Below are 15,442 nucleotides of genomic sequence, written 5' to 3' on the forward strand. Positions count from 1 at the left end.
ACCTCCCTGCAGGCAGACAGGCTTCAGCTTCTTTAGCTTTCCCTCCTGCTCCAGCAGTCCCTTAGCAACCATCAGTTTGACAGCGTATTTTCAGCAGAGATGGCTTGCACGCTTCCAAGCCTACAGAAGCTGTGACCGCACTCCATTGGCAAAGAGATTCAGACGCTGCAAGAGTGGATTTGTATTCCTGACCCTGCACCGATGCCCATTGCTGCTCGAGGTTGCGATCTTTGTATTTCACCCTGTTGTTCCCTTTTGCTCTTGTAGTTCTAGGTATTGTGTTGACATTATGGCCAGTACCTCTGCTTTTCCTCCATCTATTTACACTCTATGTTTGACTAAAAAAAAAAAAAAGTATATATAAAAATAGCGCTAGGTACTGTGAATTTTACTTGATTTGTTTTTTTCGTTTTCTTTAGAGAGACACTTTTACACAAACCTTTAGTAATGTCTGGATTTTGCCTAAACCAAGTTTTGGAAAATAAGACACACGATGAGATCCACCTGTTCTCACTCTGAATCGAGACATTTTCTGCATGAAGTAATTGAATCAGAAGTTAATCTTTGGACTGCAAGATGTGACAAACAGGCTAATAAAAAAGTTTGAAAAGAGAGGGATGCTGCTTTAGATTGGCTGGGATGTCCAACACATGATTCAGTTATAATAGGCATTAAAAAGCATGCTTTCCAATAAATCAGACAGCTTTGAGTATCAGTGGTATTAACAGCAATCAAAATGTTGCAAAAAACACTGCCCTTTATAAGCAATTAACTCAAAGTGCAGAAAATAGGAGATACGATAATGAAATAGATAATATGATAATAGGCAGGAGCATGTAATTGCCGGTTCATTTCTCTGCTGAGTTATGCTCCCTGTCCTGCTGTGGCTGTGCAATGACAGACGCTTTTCTAGGTCAGTGCTGAATGTGAGCTGAAGTCAAACACACGCAAGTCCAGTGCTCGCCCACACAACACTAATGTGGAACACTCACCGGTGGGCGTGAGCGGGGAGGCTATGGGAAGTGCACACAGAGAAGAGCTCTCTCCTCTGAGCACACAACACAAAAAGAGATGAAGAAAGCCTCAGCACCGTAGCAGTAACCTCATGGGATCACACAGACACTAAGAAGGCTTTCTGCCTAAGCTGTTATTTTGCAAACAGGAGCCATCATCTTTCCTGATTCCAAACGTGCAGCAAACCCTGCAGTAAGCACAATGGCTTTCAACAGGAAAAATAAAAAATGAATGCAATACTCATCCCTTTTCCTTTGTTTCAGCCTCTCTCTGCCATCCCATCAGCTCAAGTACCTCAGCCAGGTCCTCTCCCCTCTGCGGATGCAAGCTCAATGGTCATTTACGCTTTACTCCACGTTGTATTTAGCAGCAGCCCTGGGAAGGCTCCCACCTCCTCGCTGCCAGCTGTTGGAAAGGCAATCAGCCTCACAGAGCTCAGCCCAGAGCGCTGATTATCTACATGATTTTCAGACAAACTCACTCCTCAAAGTTCCCTTGACTTCTTGGAAAGTTTTGAACAGAAGGGGTAGGTCAAGAGAAATGTTTCGTTAGAGGAATAGAGCTAATACATTAAGGTAAACATAACGCCTTTTTTTTTCCTTTTTTTTTTTTAAAGGAATGCAACTTTTAAGTTCAAATTTAACATTTTAAGCAAGCCAGCCTTTACCTTCATTCATGCAAGTAAATATGCTACTTACACAAAAGCAATAGCCTGGGCAAATCCTCTATGCGATGAGCAAAGTAAGAAATAACAAATAAGTACCGGAGAGTACTTTAGGCAAGAAGAGAAGCTAATGAGCAGAGACAGTGCACATACCACGCTCACTTCTGCTCTCACACCAATGTAGCTATATTAGCTTCAGTAAACTTGTTCCTAATTTACATCAGCATAGGGAAGAAGAGAATCAGCTGTCTTTTTTAATTGTTAAGATGCAACGTTACTGTAAACTGTACATGCTTGCCAGTGCGGTGAGTTCCACCATGCTGAGTTTCAGAAGGTGTTGGTTCAGCTCTTGTACATAGGAGAGCAGCTAATTCCCAGTCCTGCTTGCTTTGGAAATACAGTCTCCCCCCCAGCTACCTCCAGCAGAAATATCCCTATGGCACAGCCCGCTTTCTGCTGTGGGGACAGGGGTCAGATAGGTCCTACCCGTTCTTCAAGTTTTGTGCTAAGATCCATGACTTGCCCACAGCGGCGTAGCTAGGGATCCTGCCTCGCTCCAGCCTGGAGCTGCCTTGTCACTGAGCTGTGAGATACGGCTTTGGGCACAGCGAGAGCGTGACACCGTAGCCTGGAGAGTAAAGCCTTGCAGTGACTCTGTGCCAAGTCACATCATTTCATCGCCACTGCTGTCCGCCCGGCCAAGGCGGGCCCTAGCTGCATTCCCCCAAGCAACCCTATGCTGCAGGATACCGTACAACTATTTGCCAAAACCTCTTGTTGTCCTGGTTTCCCAGCAGTTTCCTGACATTTTATTTCTAGACCAGAGCTTATGCTTTAATAAACTCCTCCTCCCTCCTCATCTCCCCTTAATTTCCAACCTGTTGACCAATACAGTTAAAGAAGGCAGAGGTCTAAATACATAATTACATTCTTATAGATGGTCATGAAAAGGCAGTCAGAGCTCGGCACCTTTTGAGGTAAAGCTGTAATGTGAGCTCAGCCCTCATGGGACTGGCTCAGAGTCTACATTTAAGAGAGAAAGAGACCGCAAACCTCAGGAGCTGTTTGGATGAGGAGCCATCAACAGATACTATCGAGGTGCAAAGCCCCGGCACAGCAGGTTTTGTTGGCTTCCTGCTAGCAAAACTGCTCGTTTCCTCCTGCTGCTGACATATTTTCATGGCATCATGATACCACTTGGTTTCAAGCTATCAGTGGAGAGCAGACTTGTTATCACAGGTTCCTTTGAAGCCAGGCAACTTTTTCACAGTGCCCACAGTTGGCCCATGCTGGAGAGCAGATTTCCCAGTCAGGGCAGGTCTTTAGATGTGATCCACCTCTGCTGTAAACCCAACACCTCTTCTTTCACACCACGTTGCTTCTAATGCTGCTGCAGTTAGTCCTGCACAGGCAGGACATCCTGCACAGGGTGCCCAGCACCACCAGTGTAAGGAACCAGCCAGAAATCCAGCCCAAAGTTTGAAGGGACAGAGCAGCAGCTCTGGCAACAAGCCCATCCAGGCAGCCAGAGCAACACTGCTCTCAAAGCAGGTTATAAGCTCAGTGGTTGAGAATAGTATCCACACTAGCATGAGTGTACAGTTTATTTTTACTTATTACCACTGAGAGACCTCTTGCTATACTCCTCATCCATTGTGGTTCAGATTATAATCCCTTGGTTTCCCTGAGCAGAGAAGGGTCATGTTTTCTCTTGCACCAAATATTTTACCTCCTGGAACTATAGTGCTGCTTTTAAACAACTGCATGCTCTGTGTACACTAGTTCAGTGTTGTATGCTTTCTATCTTCCCGCACATCCACCACATGTCGTTGCCTTTCCTTCTGCTATGTTTATTTTGCCCACCTTCCTGGACCACCTCACACCCGGTCCTGCCCTCCCCACCCCTTCTTTCTTCATTCCTCCAGAGCTTGTGGTAGAGCCTAGAGAGCAAGTGTTTTCATTTCTGCCTTTTTTCCCCACTCCCAAGTATGAGCCTTGTGCAAGGGGCACCATGATTGGGCAGCACCAACGGTGGAAGGGTGCACCTTAAGGGTACACTGGTTCTGCACCACTTTCCTCCACTGTTACCTCACAAGCGCAGAATACATTTGCTAGTTTAGGTTGTGAGGATCAGAATCTCAATGCTCTTCCATTATATCAGGGCTGTTTTCAGAACTCTGTTTTTCTTTGCTCTTTAGGGGAAGTTACTTATCATTTTTCTATGCAGCCAGCATCTTCAGGCACTGGCAATTTGATAACTTAGTATTCCTTTCCCTTTCTAGGGTGATCACAGTACAGGAATTACTGCATATATTACTGTCATTCTATTTAGTGTGGGAATCAATGTCCCTGGCAAGTACCAATCCCTATATCAAACCCCAACTGTTCCCAAGAAACTGATCTAGGGACTTCTCCACTGCTACCTATACTTTCTGTTGTTTTAAGTAACGAACTAAAGCATAACCCGAGATCATGGATTTAAAAAGTCACTGCAGTGAGACAGCATGCTGCCTATTGAACTTGCTCTTCAGGAGACAAATGCTTTGCCAGAAAAATTTAAACACTAAGTGTGAAAAAGCCATCCCAAAATTTATTCTCAAAATGTCAACAGAAACGCATCAGTAGATACTCAAAACTACAGAGTTCTTAAAAGTCATACATTCACAATGCAGAAACTTGACAATTGGGATGCCTTTTGCATGGTCTATGTAACAATATCCATTTTACAGTGTAAACAGGTACTGGTATGTTCTTACTTACAAGTCCAGCAGGAAAGGCACAACTCGGCATACAGAGATCATAAGCAAGAATCAGGTGCAACAACATTACACAAACTTTTGGTAATCTGCATTTTTTGGGGCCTTCCACAACAGAGACTGGACTTGAAGATTTCCTGCAGTCAACAACTAGACTTCTTTCCATCGTTCAGTCCTTCCATACCAAATGCTCACTTTCCAGTCTGGTTTAGATCCCATTACACATACAGTTCCAGCAGACGTTAGAGGAATAGTGAAAGGTCAGTCCAGTAAGTCTTCAGGCGCTTCCACTAATACATCAGGTTTTGGTTTCGGATAGTGCATGGAAGCATCTGCTTGAATCTCAGTTCATTACAGTGGTCATTAATAGAAAAATAGACACTACAACTACAAAAGGAAAAAATGAGGTAGATAACTTAGAATCCAGATGACTATCCCAGCAACCTTCATACAATACACATGGATCATTAATTACCATTTTGGTAGAATGCAGGTTCACAGACCACCAAGAAACTTAATGACCAGAGTAGGAATGCCATCCAAAAACCCACAAAACATTTAACCTAAGCATGAATACTTCATATTTAAATACAGGTTTACACAGACTGATCTTCTAAATTACCCAAATGAAAAAAATAAAAATAAAGAAGTCTCTTGCTAAGGAAACCAGTTCCCATGCCTAATTGCAACAGTCACCTGAGATTCCTTGCAGAGCTTTTAGACCTGACTTCCCAAGGCAAGTCTTCCCTTTCAAGAGAGGAAAAAAAAAAAAGTATATACATACCCACCCATGCTTGTTTGGGGCTCTTGGTATTGAAATAAAACATCTAGGAAAAACTGCACATCTTTGGAAGTAGGAGTTTTGGCACTATACTTGAAGGACTGTCCTAGTAGTAGTATTAAATAAGCAGCAGTCAACAATACAGAGAATTAATTCCTTAGGAGCAGTGATTAAAGAAAAACAGCAACTTTCTTTTCATAGAACTTCTGAGGCAAAAAAGGAATTAAAAAAAAATTTTGTAGTTTTATAGCCATTATAGTAAAAAAGTACATTCAGAAATCACACAGAGCCAAAAATCCAAACAGAAAAACTATTTCTAAGAGGGTGGCAGACATTCTAGGATATTTACCCGCATTAATAGTTTTCATTTCTTATCAGTAAATAGAAGCTTTTCCATCAACAGTAGGTTGTTTCCACTCTATTCAAAACCCCCAAGTATTTCACTCTAAACAAAGAGGTAAATATTCTAACCTTTGGAATTTCAAGTTGTAGAAACTTCTGTAAGGCTGTACACATTAAAGTCACACGTAAGAACTACTTTGCAAGACCCGCATCTTTCCAAATAGAAGGAAATCCTATTCTTTATTATTTACTATTTGCAAAGCAATATCATGATTGTACTCTGGGCAACTCTTACAAAGACAACCATAAAATCATTTGCACGTCAATAGGAAAATAGGAGGCTGAAGTGGAATCTCTTAAAAATATATGTTTGTGTATATATATATTTGTTCTTTCTGTACGTCAACTTCACTAGAGTTTTTAACTAACAGCAATTTTGTTCTCCTCCATGAAGTGAGGGAACTGGTGTTTTGGCACATTGTCTGCAGCAGCACCACTGGCCTTCTCCGTATCAGAACCAGTCCCAGACTGGGTCCCATCTATTTTGGAGACCGTAGCAGTATTTATTGCCGAACCACCCCCAATGGTGACTGGAAGGGTAGGTAAGCCACCGCTCTGGATCACCGAGATCTCGTTAGTCTTCATTGCTATGCCGTTGCTGAGTACCGCTGCATACTGATTCCATACTGTGGGGTCAATGCTCACTGAAGGAGGCATTATATCCTTTGGAAACATTTCAGATACCTTCTTGGGATCATTCCCCAGCAGAGCCATGGGGTTATCTATCGAAAGCCTTCTTCCCCGCCTGGCAGAGTTATTCCACATGTGAGTTCCTACATGGACCTTCCAGAGGGGAAAGAAGTAAAGAGAATTGTTAATACTGCAGTTCTTTTATGGTATATCTAAGTTCTACTTTGCTTACAGCCAAGTTGCTCAAAAGAAGTCACGAATGCTCCATTTGCATTCAGGTAAGTATTCAAGCTGGCTAGTTCTTGTCTGTTATCTTCCTGGCATGTGTAAGATACAGTCATTCTACTGCCTGACATCTCCAGGGCTCTCTAGAGTTTACTGCTGAAGTGCTTGTAGGACTGTGTTTTTACACTTATTGCAAGTGGTGTTGGCAAAGATGCCCCTCTCCCTCAAAAAAATAAAAGCCACATTATTTGCTGTGAACAGACTACATTAAAAAAAATACTAGTTAATGCAAAAAAACTCACCAAGGAATTTGAAAGAGAGGTTACACCTAAGCTAAAATCATCGACACCACAAGCATGCTAGTGCTTCCAGCAAGTGACTGTTCACAGACTGCAGAGTATTTTCCCTCCCCATCAGCCTTTATGCAGGAGGACTGAAGAGCCTGAAGAGGTTCTCATGGGAAGTGAGAAGCCTCTGTGCGAGTGAGGGAGCTGCAAGTCCCTTACAGGGCTTAATTAATGGATTAATCTGACAATAAGGACAGACTTGCAGTACTTCTTCAGCAAGTGCTTAGACACAATCCCCAAATACTTTGTGCCATCTCAGGATTATCCTCTCAGTTTTATCCCTCCTCATCCTGCATGGTGTTTCAAGCAGTGCGGTGTAATGCATGTATTCTGTAGGCATCATTTTGTAGCATTCAGTCTATGAAATGTTTATGTCTTGACACATCCAAATCCAAATGAAAATAAAGCAATCTGCTTAGTAAGGGCTAAGCCTGCCCTACCGTCCAAAAAGGAAAGCCAAGGACAGTAGCAAAGACTTCTGCGGGGCATTTCAGTACACCGTTTAGCCAGTTGTATGAAGCAACTCAGGAAGGAGACACTAAAGTCAAAGATAACCATTTGAGGAACTAAAAGAAAATCAAAGTTGTCACCAAAGGCAGGACAAATATTAGCAATAATCTTTCCCACTCTGGTATGACTTTCTCCAACAAAGGAGATCATGACGTAAGAGACGACTTACCTTCAGGTTTCCTTTTGTTGTAAAGGCTCTCCCACAGATGGTGCAGGCAAATGGCTTTTCACCAGTATGGGTCCGTTCATGAATCTGAAGGGCGCTGGCAGAGGAGAAGTTCTTCCCACACGTAGTGCAGATGTGCTGTTTGGCGGGACGGCAGAATTTTGGTCGTGGCACGAGGAGAGGGGCAACACCAGGGGAGAGAGCTGGTGGGCCAATGAAATGGCTAGTGCTAATGGGACGCTCGCTGGGCATCTCCATTTTTATGAGGGCTGGTGGGGCTCGAACAAAAGCAGCTGGAATACTACTTCGACCTGGAAAGAAAGCAAAGACAACATTTATCGCAACCTCCTCCTGCTTCCAAGCTTAAATCTGGCTAAGACACCAGAGGCCCTGCCTTTGGAGCTGCACATGCCTGAAGAGCATGCCTGCAAAGCCCTCCAAAGACACGTGGTAGGGCTGCTGTTACACTTGCTAGGATGCTCTGAAAGAAATCAGTTCACCCCTATTTTTGTTGGTGAGCTTAGGAGTTAGAAAGTCTCACTTTCAGGTCAAATTTAGATCAACATTAGCCTCAATGCTAGAGAGCTCGAAAACCCCACAAAAGATTCCAGAGTTTTAATGTCACATTCTTGGGTTAAGCAGTTTTCCATGAAACACAAACTTGTACCTTTAGAGAGCTATAGGGAGGTACCAGGTGAGCCCATAAAAGATAGTAAGTGCACAGCCTCTTATTTTAAAGCTCTTATTTTAAGGACCTCTATGCTACCCCTTGCAGGAGATGACAGCACTTAATTCTTCTGAATTTTGTTGAATTTTGGGTCTGACTGTGTCAGGAAAACTTTACAGCGCATATGCCGCTATCCTAATAGAGGAGAAGGAAGAGGGGAAAGCTGAGGAGGTTTTGACTCCTGTTGGTCCTTCTAGAGACGGATTTCCTCCAGTCCTAGTACCCCACCCCAAGTTGTTTGCAGCACTTCATACTACTCACCATATTCTCCATTGGCAAAGTGTAACCCAGGTTCTTCTTTAATGACCTTTCGACCAATATTGCCGTAAGTTAAATCCAAAGCACCGACGACCCCTTCCATTTCTGCAGAAGCGTTCTCGGGACCCTCTGATTTATTTCCCGTGCCTGTATCTTCTTGATTGTTGAAGCTAGGTGACTTTGACCTTACACTCTCAGCTTGGCTGTTGGCTGGGGACAGAGCCTGGAGCGATGCAGACTCGGAGGCAGCAGGACTCCTGCCGTTCTGATAATCTGGATCTCCTGCCACAGAAGACGAATCATTTGTCATGCCATCACTTTCTGCTGAGCCATTGTCACTAGACTTCAAGCTGCTTTGCCGCTGCAAGTTCAAAGCAGAGTTGACGATCTTCATTTGATTCTCCAGTGCTGCAATACCAGAGAAGGTGGCTGCCGTGGCTGGCGATTCTGATTGTGCATCATACGGAGTAGGAGGTTTTGAAGAACTCCTAGGGCCATCCTGAGAGTCCAGGTCCTCTTCCATCTCTATGCTTTCCACAGTCTCCGCTGGGCGACTGATGTCTCCATTCTTCTCAGCCACAGCAGGATCCACATCAGTATTGTCGCAGGTGTTTTCCGGCATTGGTGTATTGGGTATTTGTCCCCCCATATGCATGCGGATGTGCTGCTGCAACACAACTGCGTTTGTAAACTTCTTCTGGCAAATAGGACATGAATGTTGCATCTTCAAAGGAGTATTGGCCCGGTGGACACCATAATGAGTTTTAAGGTTCCCTTTAGTGGAGAAGGCACGGCCACAGATTTTACACTTGAATGGCCTCTCTCCAGTGTGAGTACGATAATGCATTTTGAGTGAACTCTGGCAGCTCAGCACTCTGTGACAGATCAGGCACTCATTGGGGTCAGCAGTTGATTTGTCGATATTTTCAACCAGTTGCTGAAGCTTCGATGTTTCTGAGCCTTGCTCGTTTGACCCACTTACGTGGAAGATGCTCACGCTGCAGGTAGCTTGTGGTGAACTCAAGCTCTGCTCTGTTCCCGATTCATGACCAACTGCCCCTGATGAGGAAGAGCCACCCTCACTTTCTGGAGAAGGCCTTGACTGCGGATCACTTGAGAAGGTACCAGGCAGAGACTCCTTAATGCCTGCTAGGTTGGAGATGGTCTGAGGTGCACTGGTGGCCGCAGAGGTAGGCAGAGTTGTTAGGAGAGGTTTGCTATCCACAATTAGGTTAGACTCATCCAGTGGCACAGACATCCCATACGGGATTCCAGTGCTAGTGGGAACATTGTCCAGGTGCTCAGGAACCGGGTAAGGATTCATCTTTATGTGGGGGTATTTGTCTTTGTGACGCTGAAAATGCACTTTAAGGTTTCCTTTGGTTGTAAAGCGGTTACCACAAATGTTACACTTGTAGGGTCTTTCACCGGTGTGGGAACGGAGGTGAATCTGCAGGGCACTGTCATTGCCGAAGACCTTGCCGCAGAATTTACACTTGTGTTTGAAGAACGGCTCTTCTGCGTTCGGTTTGCTTTCAGACACGCTAATGTTGGGAGGTTTTCCCTTCCCCTTCTTTGAGGAATCTATTACAGAAGAAACGGCCGAAAGCGGATTTTGGAAGATGACGGAGTTGGAGGACTGAGGTAGCAAAGGATTTGGGAACCGAGAAATGGAGCCGGGGAGGCTTCTGCTTGCCTCCGGCTTCAAGGGGAAGGAGGAGGAAAGCCCAGCAGCCAGCGAGCCGGCGGCCGCAACACCAGTGTTAGAATGAGGTAGTTTTCCTTGCTTCAAGGATTCCAGTGATAGGCTCTGGCTTCCAGCTTTTTGTCCGATTAAAGCAACAGCAGCCGACAGCTGCTGAGACATGTGAGCACCCAGAGCTTTTAGTGGATCAGTAGCAGCTGCTATAGAAGGATGCAGGGCATGGGGAGCCATCATGGCAATCTGAATGCGAATTTGCTCCGTCAACTGAATTTGCTGGAGTTGCTGCTGCTGCAAACACACGAGCTGCTCCAGGATCATGGGGATCGCATTAAAACTGGCTGCTGAAGAAGAGATGGCATCGGAGGTCCGCTGGTTCACAGCCACTTTAGTGCCGCGTATCGTCTGCAAAGTCACATTAGTGTTTGGTACTTTGGATTTTGGTAGATAGCTTAGCCCAGGAGCTGCAGGCGTGACGGGGGGTTCTATTTTAAGGTACATTCCTCCTACCGACTCAGCATCCATTTTTCCTTCTCTCTTTTCCATAGAGCCAGTGCAGCCCTTTGCCTGAACGTCCTTGCGTGTCCTGCTATCCATTCGATCACTTGGAAAGCTCCCTAGAGAAGCTTCAGAGAAGCTTTCAGGGGGTACTGTTCCCTCACTGTCATTCATGATTAGAACAAGTGGATTTTTAGTGCAATTTTTCTTATGCTCAAGGAATTCAGAGAGATCAAAGAATTCTGCACAGCATTTCTCACAGATTTTAGTTTCCTCCGTGCGACACCTTTTGGAACTCATTTCACCATCTCCGTCACCTGGGACGTCTTGTGGACTCCCTTAAAATAAAAGAAAGTCACATTAGTAATAGCTAGATTTAGACTGAGTATTTCCTATTCTTAAGGTTACTGACTTCACCTGAATTTCAAGTTAAAGATACAAGACACCGGAATCAAGCTTACAGATCGATCTTAAGTCCTGCTTGCTCTTTTGCTACTAATTCATTTGCAGCCCTAAAGAAATCTGAATCTCAGTTCTGTTTTCAATAAAACCAATAATATAAAAGGAATCTCACAAGGCTTGATGGAAGGAGGTTTATCGCAAATCCGTTTATACAGATAAAAAGGGAACAGTGCAGCAAGTCAACTAGCACTTGCAAAACAGCTTAAAAGGAACAGGACCCACGGAAGAGAGAAAAGGCTTCGTAACAGAGCAAAACATCACATAAGCTTATTTTGTGTTTGTACTTCAGCTTGTAATCCTTAGTTAACCATCTCACAGAAATTGATATAAGATTGTTAAAACAAGAACTTCAGAGCAGTTCTTAATTGTACACTGATCTATTAAATGACATTTACTCCGCCATTATGGAAGTAATTACTACCGAAGGGGGCCGACAAAAGAAAAAGTAAGTCCAATATTAGCTTTTAAATACTTCAAAAGCACACTCACATAAAAAACAACCTCTGAAAAGCCACAGTAGTAAAGAAAAGATGATTAACTTACAGAACCCCACACGTAGGTATGAGCCTACATTGATACTGATGATTATTAGAGAGCGATGCAACAAGTCCTGCTTGCAAAACACACGAAGTCGTTTCAGACCCGCTCAGGACAGGGTGTTTAGCTGCATCCGCAAATCACCCGCTTTTAGGGAGGGGGAGGGAAGGCGAAGCTGGTCTGCAAGTCCACTCCTGCCCTTCCTTCACCACCGCCCCACAAATTAGACTGAGCGTAATTTGCACATGGACAAAAAAAAAAAAAAAAAAAAATTCAGGGAGATATCAGAACGCGAAGAGAGGTTAAGAGAAATTCTAAACCAAAACAGGATGTTTTTGCTCAGCCTAGCCATCCTTCAAACAAGCAACTCGCACCCAGCTCGAGGCGGGCGAGCACACGGGGCACGGGAGGCAGGAGTAGTCAGGAGGTAAAACTTGAGGCTCATAGCGCTGAGGGGGAAGCGGGAAGGACGGCAGATGTATTACAGCCCCCATCAGGTGAAATGTCCTGTAACTCACATTAATTGGTCCAATTTTGATGGGTGCCAAGGGCACAGTAACCAAGTACTTCCCCTCCCACACACCCAGTGGGGCACACTGCAGACCTCAGCCACAACTGAGAATTACGAGATCTCTTCTGTTCAGGTCTTGCATCTCCAGTAATTCATCTTGGGGCTCAGCTCCGGTTCCACGTTACTAGCCCACACCATTTTACAAGGGGAACCGAAGACTCTGCAAGCACAGAAGCTATTTGCGGCTTTCATTTTAAAGGTGTAACTGAACCACACATCTGATACATGTGTATATCCTGTACATGGCAGGGTGGAGGGGAAGCATGTCCAAGCAACAACTCAAGCACGTTGACTTACTGTTTCGGGGTAGCGTAAGAGCTCTGTAAGGGAGGATATTGCAAACCTTGACATTTGTTAGGTTAACAAGGGTATTATATGTATATTAAACAGCTCAAACTTCAACTGTTTCATGTTGAGTGACGGAAAGTGCACATGAAAGTTTATTTTTAAAAAACAAACAAATTGATCAATTAAAAAAATGCAAGTATCAGAGGCCTGTTATGCTATGGTCTGCAGAGCAATACAAACAAATCTACACATACGCAATTCTGTTAATCACGTACACTTCAGGGCTACAAGTCCTTGAACAGGGAGGAAAGGTGTTCTCAGCACAGCTACAATCAAAACTGTTTGGATCCTTCACATCTAAACAGTGAGAATTAAATACCTTTCCCCCCCTCTCCTTCAGCCCAAACAACTTCCACACGTGAAGGAAACAAGAGTAAAAACATAGTTATAGCATACATTTCCCACCCCAAATATAATTAAATTGATGCCTCTAAAGTTGATTTAACTCTATGGACAAACATACAGAGAAATCTAGTCTGCAAACAAATACGAGTAGTACACAATTCAGAACTTGGTCAATAAGTAGGGTCAACTGAGGTCAAGAATGGATGTTTTTAAACTCATCTTTGCAAGAATCAGAGCAGATATAATGGGAAAGAAAGCATTGGTGTTGAAAAAAAGCTTCCATAACTACTCTGTACATTGACTTGAGAAGTCTTTACTTGACTACTTTCCTATTTCCATCCATCCAACAGGTATTTTACAGAATAGGCTAAAACATCAACACCTCTTTTCCAAATCCTTTAGCATTTAGGGCTTTAACGGTCCAACCTCCCAGGCCCAACTATACAGTTACCCCATGTTGCAAAATCATCTTAGGTTTTACTTTAGAAAGCACAAAGCTATTCCTTCCAGAGTCCCTCCTCCGTGAGCACATGCATTTCACGCTGCAGTTTGCACCTCTGCAGTGGCCATGCAAAATGTTTCAAGTGGAGCAGAAATGTCCACATGAAAGACTGTTGCCCACCCCCAAGGAGATATTCCAGGATAACTATGTCTAGACAAGTCCTCAAACTTTAACTGCTTCAAAGCATCTGATGATTTATCTCCCTTCCATTGATAGTTCCTTCCATTTTTTTCCATTGATAAGACCACGCTAAATTCAAAGCCTCCATTTCCAAACTCTAGCACAGCCTATGCTCGTAATTTTCACAATTCTGAAGAGCTCCAGAGGTAACTCTTCTGGTCCTAAGCACCAGTTGCCACCTCAGAGAAAGAAACTCCAGTAAATTGAAGGCACCTGTGTTCGGCAGCAGCAGGCAGGTCAGCAGCCCTGCCCCTGCCCGCTCTCGCTGCCACTGTCACAGTTTAGTTTCCAGTTCCCCCAGTCTGACAGTAAGGCACTAGCTCAGAACTCCTAATAAATTCAATTCCCAGCTTGCACCGACTTGCTGCATGACAAGTAGGGAAGAGTTATGCCTTATTTTCCCTTCCACCTTAGAAAAAGTGAGTATCATAGCTTCTCCCATCTCAAAAAGGTTTTTTTTAAGATACAGTCAGTAGAAGCACTACGCTTGGTTATTGCGTGGTAGCTGGAATGACAAAGGAGCAATTTACTGTTTCTTTAAAAAACCCAACAGCTTTTCTGAAACTCTTCATCTTGATTTCTAGCTACATCCTCTCCCCAGCCCCGAAGGAGCACCCAGCGCCTGCAATCAGAGCACCTCATTTACCCAAACCCCCGTGCTGCCCTGCCCTCCCCCCCGGAGCAGTTATCACTGACATGAACTTAACGGTCTGAATATGTGGGTTTTCCCTGCAAAGAAGCCTCCCTGTGCAGCCAGCTCTGTCCATATACTGTACGAGGATTTACCGAAGAGCAGAGAGCCCTGCCACAACAATTGCTTGTGCACTTCACTTAACCCTCTCCAAAGGCTTCCCAGGGATAGGACTTCTACTGTTTTTTTTATCTTCCCACCCCCGAATTTCAGGAATGTTATCTCTCAGCATCTAGTTATCCAATAAGTTAGAAGAATGCAGTAAACCCAGCAGGGGGGTAGATTGAATCACTGGCAAATGGATGGAAAAAATCCACTATTGTGTAGGACAAGGCGGTCATCGACAAGGAAGGCTGATAAAATCCACACAGCTCGATTTAATTTTTTTTTTTTTTTTAAGGGAACCAGTGAAAGAGGAGTGAAATAAGTCGTCTGGTTTGATGCGATTTCAGAAACGGTGCTACTGGTCTACCACTCATCTGAGAAATTAGTGACCTATCTTTTTTTTTTTTCCCCAACTGTGATAAAATTATATTTCACTTGAATTGGGAAGAAATGGTCAGAGCTCAAGCTTTCCCCCCCATTTTTTTTTTTTTTTCAAAAATAATACCTTTGGTGAGCTTACTTTTTCCACAGATTACATTTGATCAACCATTTTTACTTTAACATTAACATAACCATGCTCTTTCCCAGTTAAAATTAACTCATGAATGATTAGCAAGTATTCACTCCGGTCCTAGATGTGAAAACCTCTGCCATCAGCTCCCCTGTTGTTTCCCTGATTTTTTTTTTCCTGTTCCCAGCTGAAAAGCTAGGACTTCCAAGAGCTTTAAACTGTCCAGAATTTCCCTTCTCCCACCATAAACACCGTTTAAAGCATTTTAACTGTAACTATGACAAAATCACTTCGACTAAGCAAAATACGCGACTGATTACTTACAGAAACATTCCCATGTTTTCTACACTTAATTTATCAGCAGCATTTTTCTACCCAAGAACGAGCCAGAAACGTGTAACACCTAGCAGTTAGGATTTCACGTGCTTTCAGGTTCTCTCTCAAGGCTTTAGTTTTTTTTATTATCTACCCGATTCACTCTTTTGGTTATCCACCTATTTAAGAGAAATG

At 43.8% G+C, this 15,442-nt stretch overlaps 1 protein-coding gene across 1 annotated transcript; it reads right to left on the bottom strand.

The window, feature by feature from the left end:
- Positions 1 to 4,246: 4,246 nt before the first annotated feature.
- On the bottom strand, positions 4,247 to 11,013 carry SALL4 (spalt-like transcription factor 4). The gene is made up of 3 exons (XM_009584680.1): positions 8,484 to 11,013; positions 7,499 to 7,806; positions 4,247 to 6,400 (listed from the first exon to the last, which is right to left on the bottom strand). The coding sequence occupies exons 1-3, from the start codon at positions 10,978 to 10,980 to the stop codon at positions 5,978 to 5,980; spliced, it is 3,228 nt and encodes a 1,075-aa protein (XP_009582975.1). The 5' UTR covers positions 10,981 to 11,013; the 3' UTR covers positions 4,247 to 5,977.
- Positions 11,014 to 15,442: the final 4,429 nt, after the last annotated feature.

This window comes from Fulmarus glacialis, unplaced genomic scaffold (assembly GCF_000690835.1).
Source record: "Fulmarus glacialis isolate BGI_N327 unplaced genomic scaffold, ASM69083v1 scaffold24559, whole genome shotgun sequence".
NCBI classification, from domain to species: Eukaryota; Metazoa; Chordata; class Aves; order Procellariiformes; family Procellariidae; genus Fulmarus; species Fulmarus glacialis.

What these genes read in the sequence shown, in the direction of transcription:
- SALL4 (XM_009584680.1), bottom strand. Translation starts at nt 10,980, where the DNA reads ATGAGTTCCAAAAGGTGTCGCACGGAGGAAACTAAAATCTGTGAGAAA. An exon ending in CTTTGCCAATGGAGAATATG is followed by an intron (nt 7,807 to 8,483) that starts GTGAGTAGTATG and finishes CTTTCTTTCCAG; the next exon opens with GTCGAAGTAGTATTCCAGCT. An exon ending in CAACAAAAGGAAACCTGAAG is followed by an intron (nt 6,401 to 7,498) that starts GTAAGTCGTCTC and finishes CCCCTCTGGAAG; the next exon opens with GTCCATGTAGGAACTCACAT.